The sequence below is a fragment of the Herpailurus yagouaroundi genome, unplaced genomic scaffold (assembly GCF_014898765.1).
Source record: "Herpailurus yagouaroundi ecotype Mexico unplaced genomic scaffold, PumYag 189, whole genome shotgun sequence".
Lineage (NCBI taxonomy): Eukaryota > Metazoa > Chordata > Mammalia > Carnivora > Felidae > Herpailurus > Herpailurus yagouaroundi.
The window spans coordinates 12,544,139-12,558,752 of NW_024412420.1; the positions used below are offsets into that span (position 1 = coordinate 12,544,139).

General features: G+C 55.0%; 1 protein-coding gene across 1 annotated transcript; it reads left to right on the plus strand.

Moving 5' to 3' along the window:
• Positions 1-9,766, plus strand: COPZ2 (coat protein complex I subunit zeta 2; the record flags this gene model as incomplete). Its single annotated transcript, XM_040497892.1, has 9 exons — positions 1-21; positions 776-850; positions 2,444-2,525; positions 3,062-3,153; positions 3,610-3,665; positions 4,385-4,462; positions 6,764-6,815; positions 7,431-7,469; positions 9,426-9,766. Coding segments are annotated over 9 exons (543 nt in total), but the record flags the coding sequence as incomplete, so codon positions are not given.
• Between the last annotated feature and the right edge of the window lie 4,848 nt (positions 9,767-14,614).

The following is a 14,614-nucleotide window of genomic DNA, read 5'->3' on the forward strand; positions in this document are numbered from 1 at the left end:
GGGGAGCCGGCGGGGCTGCGGGTACGGAGCGGGCGGGCGCCGGGGTCCCGGGCGGCGGGAGCTGGGCTGGGGGGGGGGGTCCGCCAACTCACGGCCCGCGCCCCCGCGCCCGGGAACTTGGGGCCCCCGCCCGGGGAGGGGTCCCGGGCCAGGGCAGGGGATAAAAAGTTCTACGGGCGCGGACCCGCGAGGAGGCCCGGCTTGAGCGCGCGTGGGGTGAAGTTCTGGATCAGTTCGGAGAGGTGATGTGCACGGCTTGGGGGTGGGGTGGCCCGAGGTTCCGCCGGGAGGGGTGAGGAGTGGCGGGGCGGCCCGGGACTCCAGGTCCCACGACCCGTCGGCTGACGTGCGTGCTTCTGGAGCCCCCCTCCCCGGGCCAGGGGGCTGGGGGCGCGCTGAGAGCGCGGGTCCAGCCTCGGCCCGGGGTTCGCTGGAAGGAGGAGGCTCGGCGCCGCTGTCCCCCCGGCCCAGGTTCTGTGATACACTCCGACTCGGGCTCTGGAGCAGTCAGTGCATGACAGAACTTGGGCCCGGACGGACCTTCTGCACCCAATGGGCACAGCGCCCACCCGGGGCCTGCAGTGGAACATCTGCCTGGGAGTGGAGCAGGCGCTGGAGTTGGCCCGGGTAGCACAGGGTTGGGCCAGAACCAGCTGTGGACCTTTGGGGTCGCTGGAGCCTGAGGATGGACCCCTGGGGCCAGCAGATGCCATAGAGCCAATGGCAGGGTGTCTGCCTTGAGTCAGGAGCCAACGGAGCTCTCCCCTGGTGTCAGTTGCAGGAACCTTCCCTCTACACCGTCAAGGCTGTTTTCATCCTAGATAATGACGGACACCGCCTCCTAGCCAAGGTAACCTCCCACCCTCACCAGAAGGCCCCTGAACACACGGTGCTCCAGCCCCCAAAATAGAAGTCCCCATCCCAGCTGACTCCCCTCTCAGGAGATCCCCACTGTGGGCTCTGTGATTCAGAGCAGCCGGGCTTAGACCCCCCTCCAAAGATCATTCTGTGCATCCTCCTGCCTTGTCAGACTGCTGGCCCCTGAAGTACCCTCTTTCCACTCACATTCCCTGAAATGTCTTCTTACCATTCTTTCCACTGGCCAGCTGGACCTTGGGCATGGAAGGGACCTCCTGAGAGGTCAGTGGAGTGTTGAGCTTGGAGCCGAGGAGTCTTAGTCCCCAACTCTAAAGAGGCAACCTCCACTTTTCTCCTACAGTTTGGTAAACACTGAGGATTTAGTCGGAGAAGTCTGAGAACGTAGCTTAGAGATCTTAGAGACCAGACGACCCAACTTTTTCGTTTCATAAATGAAGACAATGTGGTCTAGACAGCTAAATGAGTTGCCTGAGGTCACAAGTACCACTATCAGAACACAGATCTGAACTCAGGTATTCCGACCTGAAGCTCGGGAGGGTGATTTTCACTACACCAACCATCCAGTTGTCCAGTATCTGTCCTCCGCGGCCTGGGGGAACTGAACTAGGATAATCCAGAAAATTAATGTCTGTCGTCAACACAATCAGCTACAGCAGGGCTATGGCACCTAAACTAGCTACGAAATGCCTTCTAGGTTTGTTTGTTTGTTTGTTTGTTTGTTTGTTTGTTTGTTTGGGACTGAAACTTTTTGTCTTCCTGGTATTCAAATGAGCTTGCTCGCCACAGCAGTGGCCAGCAGGGAGGCGACTAAGATGCCTGCAGAGGGGACTACCAAGTGGCAAAATCCACATCCAGAACGCTGAAAGCTCAGCCGACCACACTGTGCTCCAGCAGATGATCAGATGTGGATCAGCAATGCCTAGGCTCTAGGGCCTCCTCCCAGCGGGACCCATCCCTGTTCAGATTAAGAAACTGAGTCAGAGAAACGGGCTCACCAAAGCCAAACACGAAAGCATTGATTTAGTTAGCTGGTGGGTGCTGGGAACGTTCCCTTAAATACTTAGCCTTCCCCTGTCTACAGTCAGACCCTGCTTGGCTCTGCCCCTTACAACTAGGAGATGTTGGGGGAGATCATCTGATTTCTTCATGCCTCAACTTCCCCATCAACAAAATGGGGATAATAAAGTAGCTGTCATGACGGTGATGGTTGTCACAAGGGCCCCCTGGCTCTGCCATCTTTCCTGCAGACTCCGCTTCCTGTAGAAACGGTGGGACCTAGTGGCCACCCCAGTCCTTAGCGCACAGCACATCTGCCAAATGGCCAAAAGCCGCCAGGAAATCAGGAGAGGGCTCCGAAAGGCAGGGCTTAAAATTCCTCTACTTCTTACGACGTTCTTTGCTTAAAATTTGTGTCTATGGGGAAACAGCGAGCATACGGCCTAAAGGGCAACAAACAGAGGAGATGGGGCTCTGGTTGGCCAGCACCTACATTCTCTGCCGCCCGTCCAGGGGGGATCCAGGCTCTGTGGAAACCTGTCACCCCTTCTCCTTCCCTTTCTCGTAGTATTATGATGATACATTCCCCTCCTTGAAGGAGCAGATGGCCTTTGAGAAAAACGTCTTCAGCAAGACCAGCCGAACTGACAGTAAGTGTCTGCCTCTTCCTTGCTCAGAACTCTCAGATGCACTTCACCGTCCTCTCCATCTGGACACATCTGTCCCTACCAGCCATACGTACCCACAGGCCATCCCCTTTTTCTCAGAGGTTCTTTTTCCTCTCCTTCCCAGCTGTTATTCTCTCCCTTCCTGTAGGGAACCTTCACTCCCGATCCCACTCTACCCCCCACCCCACCCCCCAACACGGCAAGACCTCTCTCTCGGCCGAAGAGGCCAGTGGCATTGTATGTCCCCACAAGGCATTGCACATAGTGGGGGTGGGGGGCGGGGGGCGGAAGTCAACCCTGCACTGGGTTTGTTGACTCCTCAGAATGAGGTGGTCTCTAGAAATAGAGTAGAGCCTGGAGGAAAGGACACACAGCAGCCCAGTGGTAGTGTCCCTTGCGCTAGTCTTGTCAAGGGTTCCTTGGAAAGAGGAGGAAAAAGGGGGAGACCGGCAGAGCTGGAGATCAGGAGGAGGGACCCGGCAGAGGTGGCCAGACCTGAAAGCCCCCTCCACTTCTAGGTGAGATTGCATTTTTCGGGGGCATGACCATCGTCTACAAGAGCAGCATTGACCTCTTCCTGTATGTGGTGGGCTCCTCGCACGAGAATGAGGTGAATTCAGGAGGTTGGGGTGATGGGGAGGGTCTGTCTACGGCTCGGGCTCCGGGGTAGAAGCTGGGTTCTGAAGGCTCCTCATTGGTACCCCTCCTTCTAGGCTCTGGGGGATGGGGAGCAGCCAGAAGTGGCTCCTTCTGGGATGGTTCATATCCACGGTGCCTCTTAGTGTCCTTGGGAACCAGAAGTGAAGTCCTCTGCAGGGAGTCTTTGCTTCTTCCTTAAAATACCACTGGGGAAGGGTACACTCAGTGTCCCACAGTGGGGCACTCCAGTGCTTCTCAGCCCATGCCAGGGAGGCACGCACGCCTGAGGTCCAGCTGCACTCAGTCTCCAGCCCTGTCCTCTCTGGAAAGGGACAGCTGCCCACACAGGTAGGCCCTGGATTCTCCGTTTGGCCTTCTCGACCTCAAGCTCTTGTGTTTTCCTCCTCCCGTCTCCACCCATCCTCAGCTGATGCTCATGTCTGTCCTCACCTGCCTGTTTGAGTCCCTGAACCACGTGTTAAGGTGAGTGAGGTCCTCTGCCCTCCAAGGCCTTCATCCCCCAGGCCTTGATAGATCACAGAGGCAGGGCCCTTCCTCTGCTTTCCTCCTGAAGTCCCCAAAAGACTAAGACTGGAGCCAGAGCATCCGCCTCGAGGCCCCTGCCCTTCCCGGGACCACTGCGGTATCACCTAGAGCAGAGCCACCGGAGGGTTTGGCCAGAAAATGAGGTCCAGAGAAGCTGGGTGATTTGCCTGAGGTTGCAATCTGTTTACATTAGAACAGAGACCCAAATTCCGTTTTGTTTTGTTTTGTTTTGTTTTGTTTCCTTGAAGTCCAGGGTGGTTTCCACTGCCTCCCCATTCAGTTACCTGGTATCTATCCCAGTGAACATGGCTTGGGTAAATCAAACCAGGATAATCCAACCATAAATGTCCACAGTCGAGACAATCAAGTATAGTATGGCTGTGACATCTAACCTAGCCATGAAATGCATTAGGGGTCACTCGGGGGGGTGTAATGTCAATGCCCCGCGTGTGGGAGGTCGGGCAGAGGAGGCCTGAGGAAGCAGACCTGTCCTCTGCTCAGGAATCCCTTGCCTAGGCGCTCCCTCACTGCCCTTGGTGTTCTCCTCCCCAGTGCTTGTCAGGGGTGGGGTGGGGGGATGGGTGGAAGGAGAGAGAGTCTGCCTCATCTAGGCAGAAACGCAGCTCCTCACAGCCAGGAGCTTTGTCTGCCTTCAGGAAGAACGTGGAGAAGCGCTGGTTGCTGGAGAACATGGACGGAGCCTTCCTGGTGCTGGACGAGATTGTGGATGGCGGGTGAGGACCAGGGCCGGAGAGAAGAGGGGCTGCTCAGGGACACTCACAGCAGGAGGTGCCTTTGAGGATCAACAGCACTAGATTGTACCAAGCACACTGTTGGCTCTCTGGCCAACTCTTCCCTCCCTGCCCCCCACCCCGGCATATTCCCAGTGCTCCCATCCCCCCACCCCACTCACGAGGATGGAGGTTGATTTCAATGTTAGCCAAAGTCAAGCAAACAAGAAAGTCATCTGATGCTGAACTCTGGCAGACTGTTGAAAGGCAGGGTTTGGGGAATGGTTTGATCTCCAGTGCCCAGAAAAAAAGGGGCAGCACAGGCCTCTGCCCCTCTCTGGAAGATCTCCATCCTGCTCCCTACTGCCTGCATACCTCCCGCTCTTAGAGCTCCATTCCAACCTCAGCCAGATGCGTGACCTGGGCCACTGCTCATTGTGCCTCAGTCTTCCTTTCCTCATCTTTCCGATGGGGATAGGGGACTGACTACCTTCCTCATAGGCAGTGGGGACTCAATGAGGCGAGGCAGGTGAAGTTCACGGCTCTGGGCTCTCGTTCAATAAACTGCTATGCTACCGCTATGCTAGGATGTTCCTGGGAAGCCGGGAGCTCTTGCGAGAAGGGTTGATTAGTGAATTTCCATGGGGTGGGGCGTTGATATTGAGGGAGAAAAGGAAATTCTGGCTCTGGGGCAAAGGATAACAGAAACCAATCACCTTAAAAACATGCCTCTTTCATAACATCCATTTTAGAGATGAGGAAACAGAGGTTCAGAAATTCAAGGGACCTTTCCAAGGTCCCATGACTAGGGAGCAGCAGGGCCAGGATCAAACACCATGTGCATGGTTCCAGAGACTATGCTCTTTCCACGACACTGTACCACCACACACACTCTGGGAGATGGGGTACGGCGGGACTCTTTCTCCTTCCCTCCTCCTTCCCTCTCTGTCGACTGCCTGTTGAGGCGAGGCCTTGTGCTAATTGCCAGAACCCCAAAGTGAGTGGAATAAGACCCAGGCTTCATGGGACCGGAAGTATATGCAGTTTGGCGGAACCTCTTTAAGGAGCACAGCCACACACACGCGCGCGCGCGCACACACACACAAATGCACACACTATTACAAATATGAAATGAAGCGCAGGGCCTTGGAAGAGCCCTTGGAAGGGAGGATGTAAGCTTTATATGCCTCCAGGTCTCTGAGCCCCCCTGAGGAACTCAGTTTCCCTCCAAGGAAAATCAGGGAATGTCAGTTGAGACAGTGCCAGGACTGGAACCTTGGCTGGGATGTTTCTGTATTTTTTTTTTTAATGTTTATTTATTTTTGAGAGACGGAGCACGAGGTGGGGAGGGGCAGAGAGAGGGAAACACAGAATCCGAAGCAGACTCTAGGCTCCGAGCTGTCAGCACAGAGCCCGACATGGGGCTCAAACTCCCTAACGGCGAGATCATGACCTCAGCCAAAGTCGGACCCTTAACGGACTGAGCCACCCAGGCACCCCGGGATGTTTCTGTCTTATGGGTGAAAGGATCTCTGGTGAGGGGCTGCCAGGTGCCCCAGTGATAGGGCCTGGAAGAAGCTCTTCGAGAAGTATCTGTTCACTTCCCTGGGACTGGTATGAAAGAAAAACTCGACGTCTGCATTGGAGGAGCCTCATTGAGTAAAGTGGGGCACTCGGTCAATCCCACTGCCTCTGTCCCACCCACAGCGACCAGCCCTCGCACCTGCACCCTGAAGCATCCTCACAACAGCTTCATAGTGCCCCCGCTGTGTCGTGAAAGACTGAGCAAAACTGAGCAAAGCCTTGAAACCTGGGTCTATCGAAACGGAAGGCAGATTCTTATTTTATCTGTTCCACTACTTTCGTGTACAGTATGACCCTGTGGCGTAGAATAAGAGTGAAACAAAATGGGATCCCCAGGGGCCTCCCTTCCTTCACCGCATCTGAATCCCTCCCTACACCCAGAATGCGAATAGAACTTTTCAGAGCTCAAAGGGTTTCCGTCTCTGCTTTTGACCCTCTGACCATTCTAGACCGGCCTGCCCTCACCCCGTTTCAAAGCTTTTGCCCAGTGACAACCAAGTGTGTGACCAGGTTTGATGTGGAGAGGAACCAAAGCTGAGGGCTGTCCATAGTAAGGGAGAGTTCTGGCTGAGGAATACCAGGGGGAGAGGACCCCCCGGGAGGGGGGCTGCTGCAGGATGCAGTAAGGGGGGTGGGGGTCAGAGGGAGGAGGCTTAGCAGGGAGAAGAGGCAGAGGGGAGTGTCATGGCATTGATTTTCCTCCCGGTTTCTCTCTTGTAGTGTGATTCTGGAGAGCGACCCCCAGCAAGTGATCCAGAAGGTGAATTTTAGGGTAAGAATTTTCCTGCATGCCCCTCACTCCCATCTCCCCCAGGCTGCCCTTCCCACCCTCCCACCCCCCATCCTCCTGGCGCAGGCGGGATGCTAGGAACCCAGACTCTTCCAGCAGAAGCAACTACTGGGGGGGGGGGGGGGGGGGGGGGGGGAGATGGCAGTTAGTACAAGCGATCTCCTCCTGCCCTCCCCCCTTTAGAATCCCCAAGTACCTCACCATCCTCCCCAGTGGCAAGTATGGACTGGGGAAAGAAAGAAAGTCACCAAAAGGCACCAGATGGCTGCCTTGGCCTTGAGTTTGGAGAGTGGAGGTACAGATAGACCCTCCCTGCCTAGTTTGGCTTCTCATGTCTGGATGAAACCTTTTCTCCCATCTTTATTCCCTTCATGCCCTTGCTCCCCATACACCCATTGACGGGCCCCGGGGTCCTGGCTTCCAAGTGGCAGGCCGTGGGGCTTCCCCTCACCGGTGATACAGGTGCAGTTCTGGCTCCCCTAACCACTGCACCACCCCACCACCTCCTCTGAAGCCCCCTTTCCCTTCCTTCACCTCCCTTTCTTTACCCAATGCCGTCTCCTGGTCTGACCACTCTCTGACACTGCTTCCCCGCAGGCAGATGACAGCAGCCTGACTGAACAGAGCGTGGCCCAGGTAGGCCCCCCGTTGTCTGCCTTGGGCAGGAATGGGACAGAGGGAGCCTCCCAGGGGGACCCAGTGGGACTATCGAGGCTGAGATGTTAGGGGTGCAGGAGGGAAGAGATGAGGCAGTGACAGGCCATCTCTCAGAGAGAGTCACTGGAGGTTTCCAGAGTCTCCAAGATGGTACAGAGCTGGGCATTAATAAATGATGCATGCCTTACTAGCAACCCACCTCATCTGGCTTGGTGTAGTTGGCTGAATAAACCAGGGTCGTAAGCAACCACGCTGGAGATGGCTGGGTCACTTGTCCCCCGAAGCATTCTGGGGACTTATGGGCCCCCAAATCCAGAAGGGATAGCAAATAGGAGTTTTCCTACCACCTCACCCCTTGCTGTTCAGGGTTTCTGCTGGGGTTGTTAAGGGACCCTCAAATCTGTGACAGGATCTAACCACCTCCACTCACCACTTGCCACCTTGCCCCTGAATGACCTGGTTGTGGAACAGCCCGTCCCGGCCCAGTCTCCTGCATGGTACTATCTGGGATGCATGTGCGGCCGGGCGCCGGTTCCTGGATCTGTGGCCTGACTGGTTCCACAGCTGTGCAAACTTCCTGCTTGTCAGGCCGACTGCTTGACCTCCATTCTGTCTGCCCACAGGTCTCTCTGCCCAGACTAATCCTGCTTTTATGGAACTTCCTGCCCTCGTGCACTAACTACCTCCTGCTGTGATAGCTAAGGCAGAGATGGACCCAAGCCATCCCGTGTGGAGCCCCAGGTGTGCTGCCCCCTTCCTTTACTGCCTTTGCTGCTCCAGCAAACTGCCATGCGGCTCCCTCCTCCCAGTTCCCGGTGCCTCCTCACACCTTACCGGGAAGAGGGAGCCACATGGCAGTTTCTCAGGCCAGAAAGAGGTTGGAGAGCAATGAGCAGAGCAGTTGAGAACACAGGCGCTGGTGGGAGTCATCCCAGGATACACGTTCCGCCCTACCCCCTGCAAGCTGGGTGACCCACAGCAAGTTACCCAACCTCTCGGGGCCCCCACACAATCACAGGACGCTCCTCTTAGAGTTACTATGAGAATCAGAAAAGCAAATGCATGGAAAGCTCTTTAGCCCGGCTCCTCTATTTTTTTCTGAAAGGGGAAAGAATGAAGACCTGGCAAGTTAATGGAATTCTTGAGTAAAAAAACCAAGGGAGCTGTAGGTAGTGAATGTGAGATGAGGGGAAGGTTAAGTTTCTGGCTGGGACTACAGGAGAACCCCAGGGCCGGGCTGTCTCCGAGAGAGGAGGGGGACTGTGCAGGAAGAAGGGACTTCAGTGGAGGGGAATGAGGCTTGATGGCTGGAGGGATGAACTGAAGGACATACCTGGGGTCCCCACCGTGTTGCCACTGTGTGTGCACAGTTGAATGCATTTGTCAAAGTCCCGGACCGAGGCAGTTTTCCCCAGCAGGATGTGAGAATGACCGCATCTGAGTGCAGGTGTCCCGGGACAGCACTGGGCCAGCCCGCTTTGCCAGCTGTGCCACATCAGCAGCGGGTTGGGGTGGGGTGTTGAGGATACACTGCCAGCTGAGACCAGAGCTAGGGGTTTGCTGAGGTGTCTGGGCACAGGAAGTGTCTGGCCTGGGCCTAGTCTCTGCCTAGACGTGGCACTGTGGGCGGGCGCTCGCGTGGCGTGCCGTGGGTAGACGGGGCCTGCAGCCACACCCAGGGCGGCAGAGGCACGATCGGTGGAGGGCTCCGGCAGGCTCCGGCCTGGGCCGGGAGCTGGCTGCAGCCAGTTTGGACTGCTCTGTTGCTGGCCTAGCCCCACTTAAGCCTGGCGGAGATGAGCTGGTGCCACCTAGTGACGAAGGGTCACAGGGACACTTAGGAAAAGTGGGCTCGTAGACCTGGCCCTCACTGCAGTGTTAAGGCGCTTGATAGTCCCCCTCTCAATTCTTTCAACCTTATTCCCTATCCCCCAGGTTCTTCAGTCTGCCAAGGAACAAATTAAATGGTCATTACTGAAATGAAGGCTGTGCATTCAGGGCTCCCTGCCCCCAGGGCATTTCCCCAATCCTGGCAAAAGCTGAAAGACCTCCGGAGAGGAGAGACCCCTCTGTCCCCCTAGGCTCTCCCAGAACTGACTCCTGAGGTCTCCGGCCAGGGACTCTGAGACGCAAAGATTTGGCTTCAGAAGTGACTCACACCTTCTCACTGCCCCGACCTGCCCCTTGGGCCATGAGAACCAGCTGAGCTGCCTTAACTCAGACCTTAGGCATCCTTGGCCCCAGAACCCTAATAAACCTGCTTTGTCTCCTGTCAATGGTCTCCTTCTCTCCTGGCCTGAGAAGTGTGTATAAGTTCTGATAAGGGCTCCTGCACTCCCTGTGGCTCGTCTTCAGGATGCCCAGTGCCAGGGTGTCCCGGCAGTAACCCTGTGGTCGCGATCGGGAAGGGGGTGGGTCAAGGGAAAGGGGACGATTTATCTTCCTGAGGGGGTGTGACACTAACACCAGGGAGCCCCGTGTGTGTGATGAGAAGAGCCAAACATGATTGTGTGGCACGGTAAAAAATAATGGGTTGGGGCACCTGGGTGGCTCAGTCTGTTGAGCGTCCGATTTCAGCTCAGGTCATGATCTCACAGTCTGTGAGTTCAAGCCCACGTTGGGCTCTGTGCTGACAGCTCAGAGCCTGGAGCTTCGGATTCTGTGACTCCCTTTCTCTCTGCCCCTCCCCTGCTCATGCTCTGTCTCTGTCTCTCTCTCAAAAATTAACATTAAAAAAAATTTTTTTTTTAAGTGATAATGGGTGATATGGCGCACACTTGGGGAAAACAATACAAAAGATGGTACACACATAGTGACCCTGTTGGGGATTCTTTACGTCATTTTCTCCATTCCCAGCTTCCAAAAGGGAAGGGCGTAAGGCTTCCTCTAGACAAACTGAGCAACAACACGCCCGTTTTTCTTGGCTTGACCCGTACCGCGTAATTCCTATTACTAGCATACATCTTCGGCGCTAGAGCCCTGCAAGCGTACCATGGCTGGGCCTGGAGGCTGGCGGCGAGGAAGCATCAACCAGCCCCCACCATGCGTGTGTGTCCAGAGCACCCAGTGAGTTCCAGAGGGTGTGAATGAAGCGTTGCAGGTCCGGAGGATGAGGAGAGAAGGGCGGGGGCGGATCCCAGAGGAAAACGGGAAGGTGGAGCGACTTCCTAGGAGACGTGATTCCTCTTCTTTCGCTTCGTCCCAGAACCGCCCGTTTTTCCCTTTCTCTGACGCCTACCCTTTCTGCGTCTCTGTACGTAAGTCCTCTACGGTGCCTAAGGGTCCCTCCCGGGACAGCTCAGGGACCTCGATACCTTTTTAAGAGCAACTGGCGGGTAAACGCCCCGCCGAGACCCCGCCCCTGCCCCGCCCCTCGCCGGCACGCGGCGCCGCAGGGAGCCCCGCCCCAGGACCGCATCCGCGATCCTACAGCGCCACCTGGAGGGAAAGGCAAGAAACGCTCTCCCTCCGGGTCCTGCTCCCCTGACTAACTCCGCCTCCAGGGCGGGACCAACCCCCTTCTCCTAAGTTCCTCCCGGGCCTCCTATCCCTGACAACAGGGCGTTGCCCTAGCAACCAGCACGCTTGACCCGCCCTGCGAGTTCCGTGCCAGCTCGGACACACGAATTTCTGCCAGCCACACAGTAAGAGAGCAGCGAGGCTTGGGTGTTAATAGAAGCTGTCTCTGCGGGTTACCACGTCCTACATTATAAAACACCCTAAGATTGGATATTTATAATGGCCATGACTACTTCTGTAATTAGAGAAAATGATAAAGATATAGTTATATAAACAAATACATTGTAGGCACTGTCTACATAACCCATTCCAGTAAATAATGCAAAAAGGCAACTCTGAAAGGGAAAAAAGAATATGCAGTTAAATGCTGTAGAGTTCAGGGGCCAGTGTGGCGACGGGAAATGAGAACTTCTCCCCGAATACTTTGGCAAATATGCGGCCTCATCCGGTGCCCGGCTCCATCCACTGCCTCTAAACGACCGCAAGGTCGAGAGGGGCAAATTAGCTTCCTAGCAACCCGGTCGCGCCTGCCCAGGCCCTGTAATTCCAGTTATGCAGGGACTGGAATGGGAAGTCCTGACCCTTCACACAAACAGCCTCACCGAATTCCTGTGGACTATGCGATGCTATCCCCATTTTACGGAGGGGCAACACCGAGGCTCTGAAAGTTAAACTGTTTGCAGCAGTTTCCGCAAAGCCCGGCTCGGGAAGGAGAACTGGAGAGAGGTGGCTTTCCCGCGCCCCCTGACCTAGGGCCACACAGGGACTGTACTGGGTTAAAGAGGAATGAGCGGAGGGGGCATAGTAACGCAGAGAGACGACAGGAAAGGTGTCCTCGCCCGCTGTGACTACAGGACTACGGGGAAGGGAGGTGCAGCAAAGCAGCCGACCCACGCCCGCGGCGGGGAAAGGACGGCGCTGAGAAGGCAGCGGAAGCCGGGCAGTGTGGGCAGGGAGGGCGAGCTACTCCTTCCCCGGGATCTCAAGTCCGCTGGCCCGTCTGGGGGCCGAGACGGAGAGTCTGCTGCGTCCCCGGGCCCCTTGGCGCCCGCAGCCCCGGGAGCCGCCAGAACGGCGGGCCTGCCTAGAGCTCTGCCCGCCCGCCCGCACCCGCTTTCCCGCAGATCGCCTCATTAGCGCTGCCCCGGGCCGGAGCCGGCCGCCGCAGAGGGGAGCGCGCAGCACCCGGCAGGCGGGGGCGCCGTCTGCCGGGGACCGGGTTTCGGGAAGGGCGGCCGGCGGTTCCCGGCGGGAGCGGCCGCGGAAGCCTGGTCTTCCAGTCTGTTCTCACCCCCAGGGGCCCTCCCCGTCTTTCTGCTTCCCCCTCCCCCTCGCCCTCTTGGGCCACCCAGCGGGTCTCTCGAGTGGATAAGGGGAAGGGGACTTCAGGGCACTCCCTTTCTCCTGCAGAATGGGCACCGGGGCAAGTCAGAAACCGAGACTGTCTGGCTTGGGTCCAGACAAGAGGGCGCACACAGAAGCACTGGCCCCAGGGCTCTGCTCGCAGGAGGAACACTCGCCGCACCTAAACCGGGCTAGGGACATGGTACCGCCAGGCCTTCGGGGTCCCTTTACGCCCCCCAGAGCTGGTGGCTCCAGTTCCCTCTACGCGCGCCCCCAGCTTTCTGGCCATTGGCTGGCAGGAAGGCAGAGCTGGTCGGATTGGCTTGCGTCAAGACAGTGATGGATGGCTCCCCGTTGGCTGGACCGTCGCGGAACAGAGGATGTCTTTGCTGGGAGGCCCAGATCCGCTAAGGAGGAGCCAACCAGGCGGGGGATGAACTAGAGACCCGCCTAAGCTCAGACTTTCTGCCCTCAATCTACCTTAGAAACTAGAGAGAGAGAGAGAGAAATCCTACCTCTGAATTTCCAGTAAATACCCCTTTAACTCCAGAACCTGATGTAGGCAAAGTTGAATTTTTTTACCCAAAACAGGGTTGGCACAAACCTACAGGCCTCCCTTTCCCTCTAGATAGGGTCTCCTTCATTTAACAATATCCGTGCATTATATTCATTCATTCAAGTGTTTGAGTGTTTGCCATGAGCCAGGTACTAGGCAAAGAAGAGAGGGAGACTGATTTGCAAGTGATAGACTCCAGACTTGGCAGTGGGGTAGGGGTGGAGGGGTAAAAGTAGAAAATGGTTTTGACATCTATAAATACTAAATACTAAAACTGGAAAATATCGTAGATGAGGATCCAAAGAAACGAGAGCCGTTGTGAGGTACATGTGGACTTTATCCTCTGTAGGTAGATGAGTGGCGCTCCCCAAGGTGGACCCTTTGGTAAGAAAAGCAGTACTGATGCAAAATAATAATAATAACAATAATAATAAATTCACTTTCGTTTGGAGAGAATTCTTTTCAACAGGCATTTGCTAACTGTTCTGAGCAGGTCACCTTGCTGGAAGGTGGTGGGAGCTTCTAAGAAGAATTGCAAGACACAGCTCCTGATCTGACTGGGAACAAAGTTACATATTTGTAATTTGCAGAAATTGTAAATATTGACAGAGGAGATGGTGTGTTACACCACGCTTTGTTCTGTGGAAAGAAGTCAGGGAAAGAGACACTACAAAGGGAACAATATTATCTGCAAAGCAGAAGGCAGAGAATCTTTGGCTAAAGACTTGTGGGTAAAGGTAGCTGGAATGGGTATGTGCATCTCTGTGAGGAGGACTGGGGTGTGTTGAGACAGGAGACTTCTGCCTAGACAGGTGGCTCCTGGATGGAGGTGAGTGTTGAATGCCATGTGCTGAAGAGTAATGACCACATGCTGAGTTTACTACTATTCTGTCCACCCCAGAAACAGTATGGTTCTCAAAACACCCAAACAAGGCAGATACCGTTAGCCTTCTTTTTACATCTGGGGGACCTGAGTGTTTGGATAATTTGCCTCATGGCACAGAGGTGAGATTTAAGCCCATACTGGTCTGACTCCGTTGCCCGTTGCTTTTTGCCCACAGAGCCAAGGAGCCTGGCTTATATTCCGAAGGCTATAGGGAGCCACTGAAGATTTTTCAAGCAATTAAGTGATAGCAACTCTGTGTTCTGAGCAAGACTCTTTGAGCAATGTGAAATGTGGATTGAAGAGGCAAGAATTTAGGGTCAGTGTATGACTCACAGAAGGCAATCGTTTTCACTACACCCACTTCTCATTTTTAAAACAGCGCCACCCACTGAGGCTGAGGATCTCACCAAACAGCTTGCAGAAATCAGAGTTCCATTCAGAGTTTGATTCGGAATTTGAGTTGGTGCTTTTGAATTAATTCAGATAATTCCAGGTTATCATTCCAAAACAGAGCTTCCAAAGGGACCACTTCGTTAGGGACAATGATTTGGATATTTAGGTCCTAAAATGTGTGTTAAGCAGTAATAAATTCACAGTGTAGCTTAAATGTTTGGTACTCTCTTATCATCCTCACCTACTCCCAGTCTGAAAACACACACACACACACACACACACACACACACACATACACGCGCATACATACTGAAAAAAAAAAAAAAGAGAGAGAACCTGATTCCGTTTGACCAGACCCACATTTTCTTTTTATTCAGACACCTCACCTGATTTTTAAGGCATTGAAATATGTATCTTATTCTCCTG